The 18686-nt window shown below is 37.5% G+C and overlaps 1 protein-coding gene across 1 annotated transcript in view; it reads left to right on the top strand.

Moving 5' to 3' along the window:
- The window catches only part of THSD7A (thrombospondin type 1 domain containing 7A), a 496180-nt gene that overhangs the window by 245625 nt on the left and 231869 nt on the right, over positions 1 to 18686 (top strand). Inside the window, exons 3-4 of the mRNA XM_015134011.3 lie at positions 6623 to 6871; positions 9496 to 9677. Of these exons, the coding sequence (XP_014989497.3) occupies positions 6623 to 6871; positions 9496 to 9677 (431 nt within the window). The remainder of the gene's footprint in view (positions 1 to 6622; positions 6872 to 9495; positions 9678 to 18686) is intronic.

Here is an 18686-nt window from a genome sequence, read left to right on the forward strand (position 1 = left end):
CCCAGCATCAATACTTTGCATCCTTCAATCCAATCAAGTTGACACTCAGTATTAACCATCACAGATCCACCCTTTGTCAACTTGAACCCATACACATCTCCTGAGACAATACATAATCTTAAAATAAAGACAGTAGTAAGGTCATAATTATACCTAACATAATACAACTATCCTTTGTACAACCGGAAACGCAACAATCCCCAAACAAAATACTATTACATAAAGTTTACAATACTTAAATACTGACATGAAGTCAGTAAATCTATGTCACATGATAAAGGAAAAAGGAAATAAAATGACGATATTTTCTTAGTACAAGTGTGCACACAAACAAACATGCTTTTAACAAAAGAAGGAGGAAATACTGATGACAATTACAGTCTTCTTTTCTGCAGCTGGTCATGTGATCGTAGCTGATATTGATGACTACCTTCTTCTACTATCCATTCTGTATTCCCTTTGCCTTCAGCAAGCATCTCAGGAGGCTGTGGTTTTTTTTCCTAGTGGAGTGACCCAAACTTTCATTTCTGAAGAGTCTGGGCCAGTTATAGTCCTGCCTGGATTGGGCTGTTGTAATTTCCCATTGACTTAATCACAGGGCATGGTAATACTAAGAGTTGCCTTAACTGATCTCCTGTATTCCATGCATATTTTTCCTTATCTTATCCACTTTCCTTCACATTGACCTTAATCACAGGGCATGGCAATATTAAGAGACACCCTAATGGATCACCTGTATTCCATGCATACTTTTCCTTACCTCTGTTATGTAGTAGTAAACTGATTTCATCTTGTTAGTCTGGGTCAATCACCCCAGCCAACACTGTAACTCCCTTCTTAGCCTGTTGAGTTAAAGGTAGAAGGAGCCCAAAGTTCCAGGTAGCAACCTTAACTTCCACTAAACTTCCAGTTTAATGGAATCATTGATGTGTCTCCTGTTGGCAGCATTTCTCTCTCTGGAACTGAGACCTCTAGGCCAACAGAGCGTAATGTTGTGGGAACAGGAAGCAAAAATTTTGCCAGTGGATCACTAGGGATGATGGTTAGTGGAGCCACTTCCACATCCATCCCTTGATTCCTGGACCCATATATTCTGGCTATGGGAGAAACAGTATATACTGGATGCTGATTCAGAGCATACATGGCCTTCTGGAGAACTTTGCCCCAGCCCTGCAAACTATTGTCACCTAGTTTACATTGTAATTGTGACTTCAAAAGGCCATTCCTCCACTTTATCAATCCAGCTGCTTCAGGATGATGGGGAACATGGTAAGGCCAGTGAATTCCATGAGCATGAGCCCACCGTCACACTTCTTTAGCTGTGAAGTGAGTGCCTTGGTCAGAGGCAATGCTGTGTGGAATACCATGATGGTGAATAAGACATTCCGTGAGTCCATTGATGGTAGTCTTGGCAGAAGCATTGCATGCAGGATGGGCAAACCCATATCAGGAGTAAGTGTCTATTCCAGTGAGTACAAACCTCTGCCCTTTCCATGATGGAAGAGGTCCAATGTAATCAACCTGCCACCAGGTAGCTGGCTGATCACCCTGAGGAATGGTGCCATATCAAGGGCTCAGTGTTGGTGTCTGCTGCTGGCAAATTGGGCACTCAGCAGTGGCCATAGCCAGGTCAGCCTTGGTGAGTGGAAGTCCATGTTGCTGAGCCCATGCATAACTTCCATCCCTGCCACTATGGCCACTTTGTTCATGCGCCCATTGGGTGATGACAGGGGTAGCTGGGGAAAGAAGCTGAGTGGTGTCCACAGAATGTGTCATGCTAATCACTTGATTACTAAAATCCTCCTCTGCTGAGGTCACTCATTGGTGAGCACTCACATGGAATACAAATATCTTCACAGCTGTTGACCACTCAGAGAGTTTCATCTATATATCTCTTCCCCAAATTTCTTTGTCACCAATTTTCCAATCATGCTTCTTCCAAGTCCCTGACCATCCAGCCAAACCATTGGCTACAGCCAATGAATCAGTATATAATCACACATCAGGCCATTTCTCCTCCCATGCAAAGCACACCACCAGGTGCACTGCTCAAAATTCTGCTCACTGGTAAGATTTCCTTTCACTGCTGTCCTTCAGGGATGTCCTAGAAAGGGGCTGTAGTGCTGCAGCTGTCCACTTTCAGGTAGTGCCTGCATATCATACAGAACCATCTGTGAACCAGGCCCTAGTCTTCTCTTCCTCTGTCAACTGATCACAGAGAACTCCCCATGAGGTCATAGGTACAGGCTGGGGGAGAGAAGGCAGGATGGCAGGAGTGGAGACCATGGGCATTTGTGCTACTTCCTCATGTAGCTTACTTGTGCCTTCAGGACCTGCTCTAGCCTGATCACATATATATCACTTCCATTTGATGATGGCATGCTGCTGTGTATGATCCATTTTATGGCTAGATGGGTCAGAAAGCACCCAGTTCATGATAGGCAGTTCAGGTCACATGGCGACTTGATGACCTACAATGAAATGTTCAATTTCCACCAAAGTCCAGTAACAGGCCAAGAGCTGTCTCTCAAAAGGAGAGTAATTATCTGTAGAAGATGGCAGGGGCTTGCTCCAAAATCCTAGAGGCCTCTAATGTGATTAACCTATGGGGGCCTACCAAAGGCTCCAAACAGCATGCCTAAATGCAACTGACACCTCAAGCACCATTCGATATGGGGGGTCATATGGCCCAAGTGGCAGAGCAGCTTGCACAGCAGCCTGGGCCCGTTGCAGAGCCTTCTCCTGTTCTGGACCCCACTCAAAACTGTCAGTCTTTCAGGTCATTCAGTATATGGGCCAGACTAACACACCAATTGAGGAATGTGTTACCTCCAAAATCCAAATAAGCCCATTAGTCATTGTGCCTCTTTCTTGGTTGTAGGAGGAGTCAAATGCAGCAACTTATCCTTCACCTTAGAAGGAATATCTTGACAGGCCCACACCACTGGATCCGTAGAAATTTTACTGAGGTAGAAGGTCCCTGAATTTTAGTCGGATTTATTTCCCATCCTCTAGCATGCAAATGTCTCACCAATAAGTCCAGTGTGTTTGCTACTTCTAAATCTAGGTCTCACTGGATCTAATCAGCATAATGTCATCAATGTAATGGACCAGTGTGATACTCTGTGGAAGTGAAAAGCAATCAAGGTCCCTCTGAGTAAGATTATGACACAAAGCTGGAGAGTTGATATACCCCTGAGGTAGGACAGTAAAGGTATACTGCTAGCCCTGCCAGATGAAGGCAAATTGCTTCTGATGGGTCTTATGGACAGGAATGGAGAAAAAGGCATTTGCCAAGTCAAGTCAATGGCTGCATACCAGGTACCAGGGGATGTGTTAATTTGATCAAGCAATGAAGCCACATCTGGTATAACAGCTGCAGTTGGAGTTGCCACTTGATTAACCTTACAATAATCCACTGTCATTCTCCAAGATCTGTCTGTCTTCTGCACAGGCCAAATAGGAGAGTCAAAAGGGGATGTGGTGGGAATCACCACCCTTGTGTCTTTCAAGTCCTTGATGGTGGCACTAATCTCCTCAATCCCTCCAGCGATGCGATACTGTTTTTGATTTACTATTTTTCTAGGTAGAGGCAGCTCTAAGGACTTCCATTTGGCCTTTCCCACCATAATATCCTTCACCCTACCAGTCAGGGAGCCAATGTGGGGATTCTGCCCACTGCTAAATATGTCTATGCCAATTATGCATTCTGGCACTGGGGAAATGAACAGGAACCACTGGACCCACTGTAAGTCAGACATGAGCTAAAACTCTGTTAATTACCTGACCTCAATAACTGGTGGACCACAATGACATTTTGGGTCCCCTGGAATCAATGTCAGCTCAGAGCCAGTGTCTAGTAGTCCCAAAATGTCTGATCATTTCCCTTTTCTCAATGCACAGTTACCCAGATAAAAGGCCAGATGTTTTCTTAGGGAAGGATGGAAGAAAGATTAACAGCATAAATTGTACATAATATAGTGGTATTCTTCCCCAAGGTGACCCGGCCTCCCTTTTATTCAAGAAGTTCTGAGTCTGTAAACTGGCTCAAATCTGGAAATTGATTGAGGGGCCATGATTCTGTTTTTATGATTCAAATGTATTTTGTCCATTTGACCTAGAAGTTTTCTGCTTATATAAATTAAGTAGGAATACAGTAGGCTTCCTATCAGTTTCACTTCTAGGAACACTATGATTAATTAACCAATGCCAGAGGTCTACATGAGTCAGACTATTCTGATTGCTGCTTTGCCTCTGCTGTCCATTACAATAGCTATGCCCACCTTGCCTTTGATGGTTGAGTGCCACCACTTGGCCCATACCACCTCAGGATCCAATTATTCCCATTGTATTTAAGTTTTGTAGTTGAGTGACTGTGGTTTTCACTGTTAGATCTGACATACAGAGAAGAGCAATTACAGGGCTTTTCAAAGATGCAGGTGCTACCCTCACAAATCTGTTTTGCAAGGCATTGGTCAAGGGTATATCTTCTAGACCTCCCAGCTGGAATGAGTAGGTCTAAAGTGACTAATCCACTCCACCATCCTAATCTCCCTAAGCCTTTGGATCCCTTCCTCTACAGTAAACCAAGGGAGATCAGGCATTTCCAGCTCGCTCACAGTGGGCATCTTGTATCCATATTTTAGCTAGCCAAGCAAATAAACCATTAGACCTTTTATAACTCCCCAAACTACAACATTAAATGCAGAGTCCCTAATTAGTGGGCCCAAATCAATAAATTCAGCCTGACCCAACTCTATCTTCCTTCCACCATTATCCCACACTCTTAATATCTACTCCCATGCCTGTTCTCCAGATTTCTGTTTATATTAATTAGAGAATTCAAGCAGTTCTTCTCAAGTATAGCATACCTCCTCATGGGTCATACTCAACCTTACCTCTAGGGGCCTGCCAGGACTTTAGTTATAGGTGGAGAAGCAAACAGGGGTGTTGGGAGTGGCTCCTGAGGAGAATCAACATGATCTTGCCTGGCAACTGCCTCAGGGGAGGCCATCACCATTGCCTCAGGCAGTGCAGGGTTTATTTTCTCAGACAAAGGTGGCAAGGCTGATGGCAGCATGGGTTGGAGAGGGGATGTTGCCAATACTGGGAATAGAGAAGTTGTTTCTTCTGGAAAAAAAAAAGTTTCATCAGAGTTTACAAACTCTGTGTCCCCAGTTTCATCAGAGTCTTCCCACAGGTCCCCATTCCAAGTTGCAGGGTCCTATTCTTTCCCAATCAATGCCCTCACTTTAACAGTAGACACCTGGTGAGGCTTTGCATACACCTTTCCTTGCAGGTGACCCATTCGCATGATAAGAGTTTGTGTCTGTATTGCCACAATTTCAGCTCTTTTTCAACAGAAGATAAGTCTCTCAAAACAATCTTAGTAGATTTGAAGCTCAGTATCTGCTTCTGAAGCTAGGAGTTAGAATTCCTGAGTTCATCATTTTCTTTCATCACTTTTCCACTGAACTTAGGAGCAACGAACTAACTTCATTATGTTTCTTGGTTCTCCATTTATGGTCAAAGGTATTATGTATAGAGTCACTAAACTCCTTGCCTCTCATGAGTGATGAATCAGGAGCATCAAATGCATTTATTTTACATAACTCCCTAAACAGTTCATGCCAAGGATTATGAGTGTTCTCCATACTATTAGAAGTAGAGTCCTTAGCATTTTGGGATTTAATATTATGCAGCCAACTCCAGAAACCCCAAAACCAATGAAAGAACTCCATCCTTAATATTCTGTCCCTCCAGAACCACTCCTGGTACCAAAATCTATATTAGTCAGGGTTCACTAGACAGACAGAACTAACAAGATAGATACATATAAAGTGTAGTTTATAAAGTATTATCTCACATGATCACAAGGTCCCACAATAGGCCGTCTACAAGCTGAGGAGCAAAGAGAGACAATCTCAGTTCCAAAACTGAAGAATTTGGAGTCTGATGTTTGAGGGCAGGAAGCATCCAACACTGGAGAAAGGTGTAGGCTGAGAGGTTAGGCCAGTGTAGTCTTTTCACGTTTATCTGATTGCTTTATATTCTAGCCACACAAGCAGCTGATTCAATGGTGCCCACTCAGATTAAGGGTGGGTCTGCCTTTCCCAGCCAGTGACTCAAATGTTACTCTCCTTTGGCAACACCCTCACAGACATGTCCAGGATCAATACTTTGCATCCTTCAATCCAATCAAGTTGACACTCAGTATTAATCATCACAGTTATCCAGGCATATTTACTTGATTCCCTAAACAGAATGGAAATTAGCATATGTTAACAGTTCTTGGTTTCTCATTTTCTAAATTAAAACAAGTCTGAAATGAATAAAATGAACAGTATGGTAAACTTAGCTTTAGCTAATTTTACTTAATTAACTTTATTTTCTATTTCCCATGAATGGTTTAACAACTCTTAGAAAACAGAAGAATATGCAAATGTTAGCTTTGAGTCTAACTGCTTTTCCACATCGTAAAGGTTGATGTATTTTCAATGAAATTGGAATCACACCTCCAAGTAGAAATAAAAATGCCCAAGTTGATTCACTCTTGAGTGTAGAAGACAAAGTTCATAACTGCCTGTGAGTCTGTAATGAGAATATCAATGCTCTTTTACAGCTTTTGCCAGCAAGAGAAGCTTCCAATGACCTTCCAGTCCTGTGTGATCACCAAAGAGTGCCAGGTTTCTGAGTGGTCAGAGTGGAGCCCCTGCTCAAAAACATGCCACGACATGGTGTCCCCTGCAGGCACACGTGTAAGAACACGAACCATCAGGCAGTTTCCCATTGGCAGTGAAAAGGAGTGTCCAGAACTGGAGGAAAAAGAACCCTGTTTGTCTCAAGGAGATGGAGTTGCCCCCTGTGCCATGTGAGTAAATAAAGAAGGGTATAGTGTCTGCCCAAACGACATTTGCTCAGCTCTTTGATTTTGACTGAACAGTATTCTGAGCAACAGTAATTTTTACACACACAAAAATATATCTTTACAAACAGTATCCTTAAAAAAAAAAAAAGATTTTACAGAGTAAAAGTGTCTCTGACAAACTAAATCTCCATGAAATTTTTAGCACCCATTCTATGTTTATGTATTTTCTATAACAGGAGTTGCCAAAATTTTTCTGTAAAGGGGTAGATAATTAAAACATTAAGCTTTGCTGGTCACACATGTCTCTATTGCAATGACTCAACACTGCTATTGGAGCTAGAGGTAATATGTAAACAACTGAGTGTGGCTGTGTTCCATTAAAATTTTATTTAGATATATAAAAAAAAGTGGCAGGTTGATTTGATCTTGGGCCACAGTTTGTCAACCTCCATTTCACAAGGCAAAATAAACTTTCTAAATATAGATTATCATTAGCTATTAAAATTCAGTACTTTGTATAACAAATCCTGTTCAATAGAGCAAAATGCTACATCAAAATAATGAGACTTTAAGTTCCATGAGGACAAAGACTGTGCTTACTAATATTAGGAAAGGGGTTGGGTTTTTTGCTTGTTTGCTTTTTGTTTAATTACTAGCATATATCACAGTACCTGGTACAAAATAAGTGTTCAATAAATATTCGTTGAATTCAGATTAAATAAGACACATTCTGAAACATTTGGCAGTATGACAGTATTAAAATATAATTTCCAAGTTATTATTGTGAATTATTTTGGTAATAGCAATATTTCAGCTTAATCTGTATATAGGATATTTATAAAGCAACTTATGTTAGTTTTTCAATAGAGATGTGTGAACTTCATTGAGAGCATCTCTGGATTATTCCAAACATTTAAAGAACATGCATATAGCTAGATCTTTATGAACCAGTGGGGAGGCAAATTACTACTACTACTATTCCTATAACAACAACAAAAGTAATGTTTTATACCAGATATATAATTCTGCAGCACTTTGGACTCATCCGTTGTGCTCTAGTGTAAAAAGTGACAGAAACCTCCACAGAGAATTTCCTCCCCAATGTCTCTGCCTATCCCACTGATTGTTCTGGTTCCTTTCCACATAATAGGCTCAAGGAAGTTGCCAGGATTTCCTGTGTTTTCTCTCCTATGAGTTTCTTCTATTTTTGTTGCAAGCTAGGTGCTTTATTCTTTTTCTTCTCAGATATTCAAACACAATTAATAAAATAAATATATATCCTTCAGGATCTTTCTCCATGCCCTTTTTTTGGGGTAACATTTTTCACAGAATGTGTAACCAATTTACATTATTGAAAGACTATTCCTCTCATTGGACTTTTTGGCGGGACCTAAATCAGAACTTCAATTTATTTAAAATGCTTATTGCAACTCCCTTAACAAATGGTCTATTTGGTTTTGCTTCCTTCCCCTTCAATCCCCAAACCAGGCATCAATTATCTGTGTTTCTAGAATTGACCTGGGTGCTGCACTTCCTTTATAAATTAATGTCAGGTGTTATTTCTTCATGACCCAGTCCCACAATTCGTTAAGCAACAAATACCCACTTGTAAAATTTAAAAACAGGCATGAAGTTCATCTTTACTGTCACAAAACCTTACCATTGACAGAGTGAAGAATCTAGATTAGACATCTGAGGGCAGTTTAACCTTCTGCCTGATTCAGATGAGTATTAGCACATCCATTTGCACCTATGTTGGCTGTTCATCTGATTACTAAGGAAGCATCTTGGTTAAAGTGACACAAAGTGCTACATGAGTCATTTTCTTTGTGCTTTTACAATATCCATTTTCCTTGAGATAGAGAAATGCCATCACTTCCTATCTTCGGTGGCATCGGGAAAGGTTTCCCTAGCTATCTCCTTCAATCACATGTTGGACTGACAATCCCCTGACATTTCTCTCACATCATAATCTTGATTGGAGCTTTAATTGAGCATCAAAGATCTTCTTTCCTGTGCTCCACTGATGAGAAGTGCCAGCTCTTTGCATCATGCATCAGTACTCATTAGGAATGCTCAGTGCCACAAAAAAAAAAAAAAAAAAAAAATTCTTACTCTTGACAATAAAGAGAAAACTCTGATTTATTCTCTTATAATTTTTAACCCTAATACACAATTATAATTTTGCTACACTGTGCAGTTTTCATTTATTTTATAAAAGGCAAAGCAAATGTTTTGGTTCATCATCACTCAGAACGTTTCCCATTTTCATATTCAATCCTCCTTTGTTTATAGGCAACAAGAAAGGGCAAGCCTGGGTTCAGCTTAATTGAACATAAAATTTCATGTTTTCAGCAGTATGCTCCGTTTTCATAAAATATTTATAAGTAACTTCCAGTAATTGCAATTAAAACAGGATCACCCTAAATTTAACCCCTCATTAAATGGAGCACTGCAGAGCATAAAGAAGGAATTGAAACCAAATATGCACCATACATGTAATCTATGATGGATTCGCTAGGAAAATGCTTTTGAGACTAATTTTCATTAAAAGAAAGTATGACAGGAGTAGAGAAACATGTCATTCAGTAATTATGGTTGCTGCTGGTGGTGTTTTCTTTATTTAGGTATGGCTGGAGAACTACAGAGTGGACTGAGTGCCGTGTGGACCCTTTGCTCAGTCAGCAGGACAAGAGACGCGGCAACCAGACGGCCCTCTGTGGCGGGGGCATCCAGACCCGAGAGGTGTACTGCGTGCAGGCCAATGAAAACCTCCTCTCACAGTTAAATACCCACAAGAACAAAGAAGGTAACCTTTGCTTTCTTCTCAAGAATTCACTTATAAAGACTGACTGAGCATGTGATGGCTCTGAAGGGATATATACACAGCCATCCGGAGCATGAGAACTGCATTTCTGTTCACATTGTGGTTGGTATTCACTATGGTAAACAGGTAATCCACATTATGGTTGTGAAAATATTTAGTACAACTCCATCTTTGATCAGTTCTGGTTTACTGACAAGTTTCTTTAAAATTTTGACAAAGGCCTTCTTGACTCAACCTCTGCATCAAACTTTAGAAACAATAATTTAAAACTAGAATAAAAATTTATTTGTAAATATACACAGATCATGCAAATATATATTCTAAATTCCAAAATTATATAAGAAGTAAAACCTGCTTGTCAAAAAAAAAATCTTATTTGGAAAAAATGTGGTTAAAAATAAGTTAATTATGATACTGAATAAAATTGTCAATTTCGATTTAAATAAGTACAGAATAGAAACTACAGTAAAAGAAATCTTTAACCCAAAGGCACTTTTTAAAACTCTTCAATTGTTTGACAGATATATCTTTTTTTTTTTATTATATCTGTTTCAGGACCAGATGTATTAAGGGTACAAAAGAATAAGTGAATCCAATATGGCCCAAGCTAAAACTATTTATTTTAGATATTAATTAATATGATTCTAAAATTATCATAATTATTGGATCAAATGTATATTGAATGAGTAGATCTTAAGTTCACATACAAATATGAACATTTTTAAGCAGTACTGTCAGCAGTCTTTATCCTCCTGTCTGAGGAATAGCAGGACTTCTTTCACTGGCACATTGAATGTATATCAACATATACAATTTGTTTAAGAGAGTGAGGATAGAAACACCAATACAGATTGCATGTCATGAAAGTCCTCAAAGTCATCAGGAGAGCATGTAGACAAACAAGTAATTAAAATGCCACATGTATGCCATACAACCAAGATTCAGAATGAGCGTAAGGGAGTAGTAGAAACAGAGCCCTTTATGGAGGGAGTAGCACTTGAGCTGAGTGATGACAGAGACACTACTTACAGGGAAGCATGGCAAGAGTGCAAGAGGGAGTTCCCTTCAGGCAAGGGAACAGTGTGTATTAAAGCACAACGCTAAAGAAAAACAAAAACAAAGGACAAATCTCACCAATAAAGATGAGCGTGTTGTATTTGGCGGGTTGTGGAGAGGGGCGGGGAGGAGAGGAGACGAGAGGACAGGATTGGATTTCCTAGAAAATACCTTGGTAGAAAAAGAACAAGGATAAAGGCCCTCTTTGATATCACTAAATGAAATACCAAAAAAGGAGAATATTTTGGGAAGGAATATGAGCAAAAATGATCAGAAAATATGATAAAGAACCAAGAGAAATGAATGTTTTAAAAACCAAAGAAGAGATGGCTTCTCTGCCCCTCCCAAAAAGGACTGACACCAATGACCAGTAATTCATAGAAGATAAAAACTGAAGTTTTGCAGCTGCAACTTTCAAAATTTAATTGTTCTGTATCCACTAACTTTACACAGCATGTCAACTCATTTAGGAGTCTAGCCGAGGGATACATTTTACTACTAATGTATCTTGAGGTTATAAGGAAGTAGCATAAAACATGTAATGTTAGTACATTAATATTTTCTTGGCCACTTTAATGGCTGCATTTTAACACTCTTAAGTAGATTTATGATAGCAGTCTTTCCAGGGTAGTATAATTTCATTGCTAGAGGTAGATCGGATTTTAGTTTTGGAATGTCAATTATGTCCTGTAGGTTATTACTTTCCAAAGATCCTTGGAATTCTGAATTGCAACTGGGTATTTTTTTAAAGCATTTTCTTTTAGAGCTCCCCCCCGCCCCCGACCACTGCTAAACCACTGCAGACACCAAAACAGTCACAGATAAAGAAGGAAAACTGAAAGAATATCATTATTTAGATGTAGTTGTTAGACTAAAGCAAATGCCAAAGCAAAGGTCAATAGATATGGAAGTAATTAATTCACCTAAAATTAATATTTATCATGTAAATATGTAACATGAATAATTTAGGAATGTGTGTCCTTTCATATCATATGCCAAGAATACTAATGAACTTCTTAAAGTCTTTGCACAAACAGTTGATTCTCCCTAAAAATGTAGAATTTATTCCACCAAATTTAGACTCTGTTAGTTTCTCTCTGGGAGCACTTAACATTTCCCAATAGGAAACATATTCAGTATATCGGTATCCCAGGGGTGACATGCGAAGTCTATAAATATGTGTGAATGGAGAACAATTAGACTGTGGGCTTGAAGATTATTCACACTCTATGTTCAGTCATGTTCATATGAAAGAATGAAAGCTTATCTTATGAAAGAGAGAAATCCCTCAAAACAACTCCCCCAGCTAATAAGAAGACAGTCATTTCAAGAATCCAAGACTGTGTAACCATGAACAACCTGTACTACGAACAACTCAGTTTTACTTAAGGAACAATCTAAACTGTTCTTTTTGCAGATTCACACCCTGTGTTCTCTAGATGACTTGTTTTCACATATAACCAAGATGTGAAAAAGACCCTAACACAAAATAAAATACTTTAACTCAAAAATAAAATTTCTTAGTACAAAAAATACTGAAAGCAAGTGATATGAAATTTATGTAAACTTCCTTTATTAACTTGGTGCATTGTGTTACACAGGGGAATGGTAATGACTACCTTAGCACAAAGGCAGAAAGCATTAATGACTTTACTCATTGGTATATTCCCTACTACTAAGTGACCCACACCATAAGGGACAGAAAAATTCTTATCCTTGGAGTTAATATATTTAATTTCCAAAATAATAAAATGTATCATATTAAAGTACTCACAAGGTCTTTAGTATAATATTCACAATTTGGTATGCTGTTTGTGTCAGTGGAATTATATCATCAGAACATATCCTAAATTGGAGATAGCACCTGTAAACAATAGGAAAAAATACATCTAACTGATATTAGACAATGTCTATAGTTTATTATTGTACTGCTCTTAGCTGTAGGTAACCCTCCCAATCCTGACAACAATCCCCCCACAATATTCAGGTGAGCAGAATTTCTACTATATCATTTCCGTAGAAGAAAGGCTCCACAAGTTCCCTACTGAGAATGTCAGTAGTAAAACCCTTGACAGTTTTTGTTCAGCCAGCTGATCAGATTTCCAGTAGACTGTGAAGAATATCCAGCTTATGCTGGTGTGAAATCTACCCTTATCAGAACATGACAGGAAGAGATCTTGCCTGTGGGGAGGTTTTCTGCATGAGCCCTAGAGAGCTGATGAACATGTTGCTGATCGTTGGATGCGTGGAAGTAAATTGATTCTTTTTAGAGTTCAAAGTAAAATGAAAGTAGATTTTGCCTACAGTAACTCAAGAAATTCTTCCATTTAGTACAGATTGAACATGTTTTTAAATGAGAGAAACTGAAAGTATTGGCTATAAGTCACCATTAAGCTTACAGTGACTTATAGGAAACTTAAGAGCATTACTCTGTAGAAAACACATTAAAAATCCACACTAAAATCTAGATATTGTCTGTGGGATTGAGGGTTATTAGGAAAGACAGCCTGGATAATAAGCCTGTATGATGACATAGAATGAGATATAGCAGCAGAAAGGATTAGAGAATCAATGGGAAGATAGGCAGAGGGATGGATGATTGAACTGTGAATGGATAGATGGAAAGATAAGTAAAGAACTCACATTTCCTCATGCTCAACAAAGAAATAAGAAAATAAAATAGTCACACCATTGCTAAATGGAAAGTAAATTATTTATCATTGTATTTTGTCTACAATTTCCACACACAAACCCACTTTAGCAAAAGCTTTTTGGAAAAAGAGAAAAGAAAAGAAAGGCTATGCTTATGGTGCTATTTCCCTGTTATTTTAGAAAGTAAATATCAGAGTGTGCTGAAGTCTTGTGCTGTGTCTTTCCTATTCCTCCCTTTTGAAACAAAAGGTAGGTGAGAATATTTTACATGATAGTTCCACCCGAAGTGTGTATCAGGGAACCATGGGTCGCTGATACCTAAGGGAGTCTCCATAGATTCTCAGATGCAATCCTTAAGTCATTTAGGAAAGGGAATGGTTTATTTTTACTTTCTATTTTGCTAAAAATATATCAAACCTGTCCCATGAAGAAAAATGATTTCATGTTTTTTGACTTTCTATAATGCCCTTATACAGATGTAAATTACGGGAAAACAAGATTTTTAAATTTACTGACTTCTAAAACTTTCACTATGATACTATAATTATACAAACAGGCATATAAAGTTTGGCTAGGAATACTTTTTGAGAATAATATAGGTATAAACACTCCATAATTTATTGTATTTCTAAGCATACCACTTTCTGCTCATTTTAATGTGGTAAATGAAAAAGAACTAGAACCCATGATGGCTACAGGTTGGAAACACGGTGCACTGTAAATACAGTGGGATGTAAAAAGCACTGGAAAATAATACAGCAGGTCCTCAAATAATGCTATTTTGTCGATGAACATTTTGTCATAACATTGACGAGAAAAAAAAATCTATTCCCAGCTGAGGCTACTGTCTCTATGGAGTCTATGTGTTCCTCCCATGTCTGCATGGGCTTTCTCTGGGTCTTTTGATTTGCTTACATGCCTCAGAGATGTTCACATCAAGTGAACTGGCATGTTTATGGAGTCCCTGTCTGAGTGAGTGTGGGTGTGTGCGTGAGCGCACCCTGAGATGGGATGGTGTGTTGTCCAGCCACGGTTCCCACCTTGCTCCCTAAACTGATGGAGTAAGCTCTGGCCACCCACAACCCTGGACTGGAATAATTACGTAATAAATGATCTTACTTGTTTTTAATCTTTCTTAAGTGTATGTATAGCTTAGATTTATTTCAATGTTTAATATTAAAAGTGTTTTGGTCTTTATTTAGAAGTTTAGTGATGTTTTTGTGACCAGAAATATGCCGTGGAAACTTAACTCTCTTGTTTGTATCAATTAGCCTATGGAGAAATGAGTTCCCTTTTAGCGATGAGTAGTTAAGGTTTCCAAGAACCTATTGGTGATGTTAAGTGAGGACTTACTGTATATAATAATTAAAATATAGGAATCCCCAAAGGAATCAGAGCCTCCTCATTAGCCAGTCCTCTGGATATGTTGTGGGAGAGAACAGCTTTTACCGTATGAAACTACTCTGTGAACAGTAGACTACAAAATGGGAAGTAAGATGTCAAGAGGTTCAGCTACTGGGGTAAAAGGTAATAAAAACTCATGCTGGGAATTAGATTAAGGTAGTTAGTGGTCTACCCAGAGGTAACGTAAGAGCTTTTATTGGAGAAATAGCTTACTGATGAGACTTCAGGAAGTATTCAACCAAAAAGGCAATCAGAGAAACATATCAAGAGGCAGCTCAGAAGTCAAATAAACATGAATACTGTGCTTTATACCTTTAACTTGGTAGGTTTTTAGTAAACATTTGCTGTTTGATATATTTATTGTCCCCTTTATAAAATGGTACAATCTCTTTTAATTTCTCTGAAAATTTTCTCTTGAATATTTCTGATATCCACCCCCACTTCCTTAAATTCTGTTTCACAAAGAGGCTATATTCACACTCACACTGCCTTTTATCTCTGAATATAGAACTGTTTACACCTCTGAATTTGAATAGAGGACACATTATCTAGTCCTTAGATCAAATGACATGAGTCAAGATTCACACACCTTGTTTTCAGTTTGGACATTAATTTAAGAGAACACTTTTTATTTCTTTTATCTTTTCTAATTATGGTATATAGTTTAAAAGCCACTTTAACTTTTCATCTTAAGGCTATTTTCAATAGAACCCCAGATAGAAATCAGGAAACCTGGTTTTCATTTCTGCTTGGCATGTATTCTTAGGCACATTACTTAACTTTATTTGCCTGAAGATACCTATTTATAAATTACTCTTCTGTTCCTATTCAAGCTATGTGACAAACTAGTTTACACGAAAAAACAGCCTTTATATAACACCTTGTCAAGATTCATGCACGTGGAATATATTGTTTGGGGAAAAAGGTAGAAACATTAAACACTTTTCTATTTTATTAGCTAATTATGCATGTTAAAAATTTAAGAGTAATTATGAAGTAAAAATACATATTTTGGTTTAATAACTACTAACATATTTCTATAATTGTGTATTATACAGTAATATAATCAATTATTAATAATTAAGTAATGTGCATATATATTTTTTCCAATGTTGTTTTAAATGATCTTAAGGGCAGAACTGAGGTATTGACCAAATGATTCCCCAGAACAAACCAGCAAGGCTGAGCTGCTGATGCTTTCTGTGGTTGCCCTTGGGTGGGGATGGTACAGGAAAAGGGTTACACATTTTGGGAACCTAGGAGGAGTGAAGACAATAAGGAGCATGACACAGAAACTTTAACCAGAGAAAGAGAATACAGGCAAAAATACTGCATTACTTCATTAATCTCAAAGGATAATCACGTAAGTAGAGAAACTCAACTTTCCTGTAGAGGGAGATGACAATTACATAGGTCAGCCTCAGGCTTCACTTAGGAGAAAAATAAGACTCACTAATAATTCTAGTTATGGGCCTGTATTCATATTGGTTTTAGTTTCAAATTTATGCTTACTTCCATGAGTCCAAAAACTGCAAAGAAATTGTATCATTCCACTGGTACTACTAGAATACCTGAAATAAACAAATGCAAAAACTCTCTAGATGAGAATACCTTAACCCAAGGCACAGGATTTACCCTGTAAACTGCACCATCCAAAATTATGAATTATGCAAGGAAAAATAATCCATCATAAATGAGATTTAAAATGCCTAACAAAGAGTAAGATTAGACTCCCAAGATTGGAAATACTATATTAGAAATAGCAGATAGAGGCCAGGTATGGTGACTCACGCCTGTAATCTCACCACTTTGTGAGGCTGAGGCAGGTGGATAGCTTCAGTCTGGAAGTTCGAGACCAGACTGTGCAACATGATGAAACTTTGTCTCTACCAAAAAATACAAAAACTGCCAGGTGTGATGGCATGCACCTGTAGTCCCATCTACATGGGAGGCTGAGGTAAGTGGATCTCTTGAGCCCAGGATGTGGAGATTGCAGTTAGCCAAGATTGTGCCACTGCACTCCAGCCTGGGTGACAGAGGAAGACCCTGTCTCAAAACAAACAAAAAAGCAGATAGAGACCATAAAATGCTAAAAACTTATTAAAGATTTAAAGGAAAAACTTTACAAGATTAAAAATAATGAGTCAGAATAAAAAAGACCAACTTTTTAAAATAGTAGTTTTAGAACTGAAAAACACATTAATTGGAAAGAAATAAATGGGTAGTTTGGACAGATTGAGCTAAAGAGTTATTAGTAAACTGAAGACAAACATAAGGAAATTATTGAATATGCAACACTGAATAGAAGTTGAAAATAAAAGTGAGGATAATAGTCATGCAAAGTTGAATAAGAAGGTTCAGAATATAACAATCAAAACAAAGGGAGAGAAAATGTTCCAGAAGTGGTAAGAAAAAAACACAGATATACAGAATTAAGAAAAACAGGAATTTTCAAGCAGGATAATAAACCTGCACTAGAGACAATGTAGTGAGATTTTGGCTCAACAACTACAAAGATTTGTTAAAAGGAATAGAGACAAGAAAAAGATTATTTACAAAGGAATTAACAAATTAATAGTGAAATTTTCAGCAGCTACAGAAAAGTGAAACAACACTAATTATATATTCAGAGTACTGAGAGGAAAGTAACGGGCAACGTAGAATTATTTACCCAGCTACCTAACTTTCAAAAATATGAGCAAAATTTAGACAAAGGTGAAAGGGATTGCCTCCAATAAACCCTCACTGAAAAATTGCCAAAGGATTTTTAAGAAGAAGGAAATCAAACCAAGAAAGATTGATTAAAGATGAGCAAAGAATTTGGTAAACACATGGATAGTCTAATTAAGCAGAGATATGTGTGAAGCAATGCTAATATTATAATGCGCAATTAGTTGATGAACAAAAGTAATATAGGATAGGAAACAATAAGGGGTATGTTGTTTAGGAAAAAGGTGAAAATGTTGAGCACCCTTCTATTTTATTAATACTATGCATGTTAAACATTTAAGCATAATTATTAATAATACATATTTTTGTTTAATAACTATTAATATATTATTATATAATTATATATTATTACACAGTAATATAATCAAGTATTAATAATTAAGTAATGTGCGTATATATTTTTCCAATCCAATAGAAAAAATAAAAGAGGCTGGATAAAATTTAATCAATTTAATAGAAGTACTAAATAAGAAAAAATATACCGATTTTTTTACATGGACTATCTGATATCAAATAAAGACTAGAAATGGAGCTTTAAAATGTCAAACTAAAAGATTATTACAGAAAATTATTTTGTTTTAACTATAAGCTGCATCTGGGAGACAAATCAGCTGTATTACAAATGTTTACAGTGACCAAACTAAGAGTGTGGACTATTCAGTCCGAACAGTCACCCCTGCTGGAAAACATGTCGGCAGACTAACAGATCACACAGTATATTAATATTTTCTAGTCAACAATGCCACCTTTATATACAAAGCACAGGTAAAAATAATATTTTATCAAGGAAATAACATAAGATTAATTTACCATATATGTGTTTAGTGTCAGAACTATTCAGGAGAATAAGAGGTTGGATCAACTAAATGGCATTTGATAGAACATTTTCTTAGATAATAAAAAAATGCCCAGAATTTTCTCCAATATTTTTAGAGTGAAGGATAATCTTCACAAATGTAAAATTCAGAAACAATCATGTTACCAAATTGATATTTTTCAATGAAGCATGAAAGCAATTGCCAACTTCTAAAATTGAAGGATAGAAGCATCTGAAAATTCATGAGTATTTCAAACCTATCTCTCTTTTTATCATTCTAGTTTTTCCCAGTTTGCTAATGGAAAAGACAAAAATGACATTAGCAAAGAAAT

The sequence above is a fragment of the Macaca mulatta genome, chromosome 3 (genome assembly GCF_049350105.2).
Source record: "Macaca mulatta isolate MMU2019108-1 chromosome 3, T2T-MMU8v2.0, whole genome shotgun sequence".
Taxonomy (NCBI): domain Eukaryota; kingdom Metazoa; phylum Chordata; class Mammalia; order Primates; family Cercopithecidae; genus Macaca; species Macaca mulatta.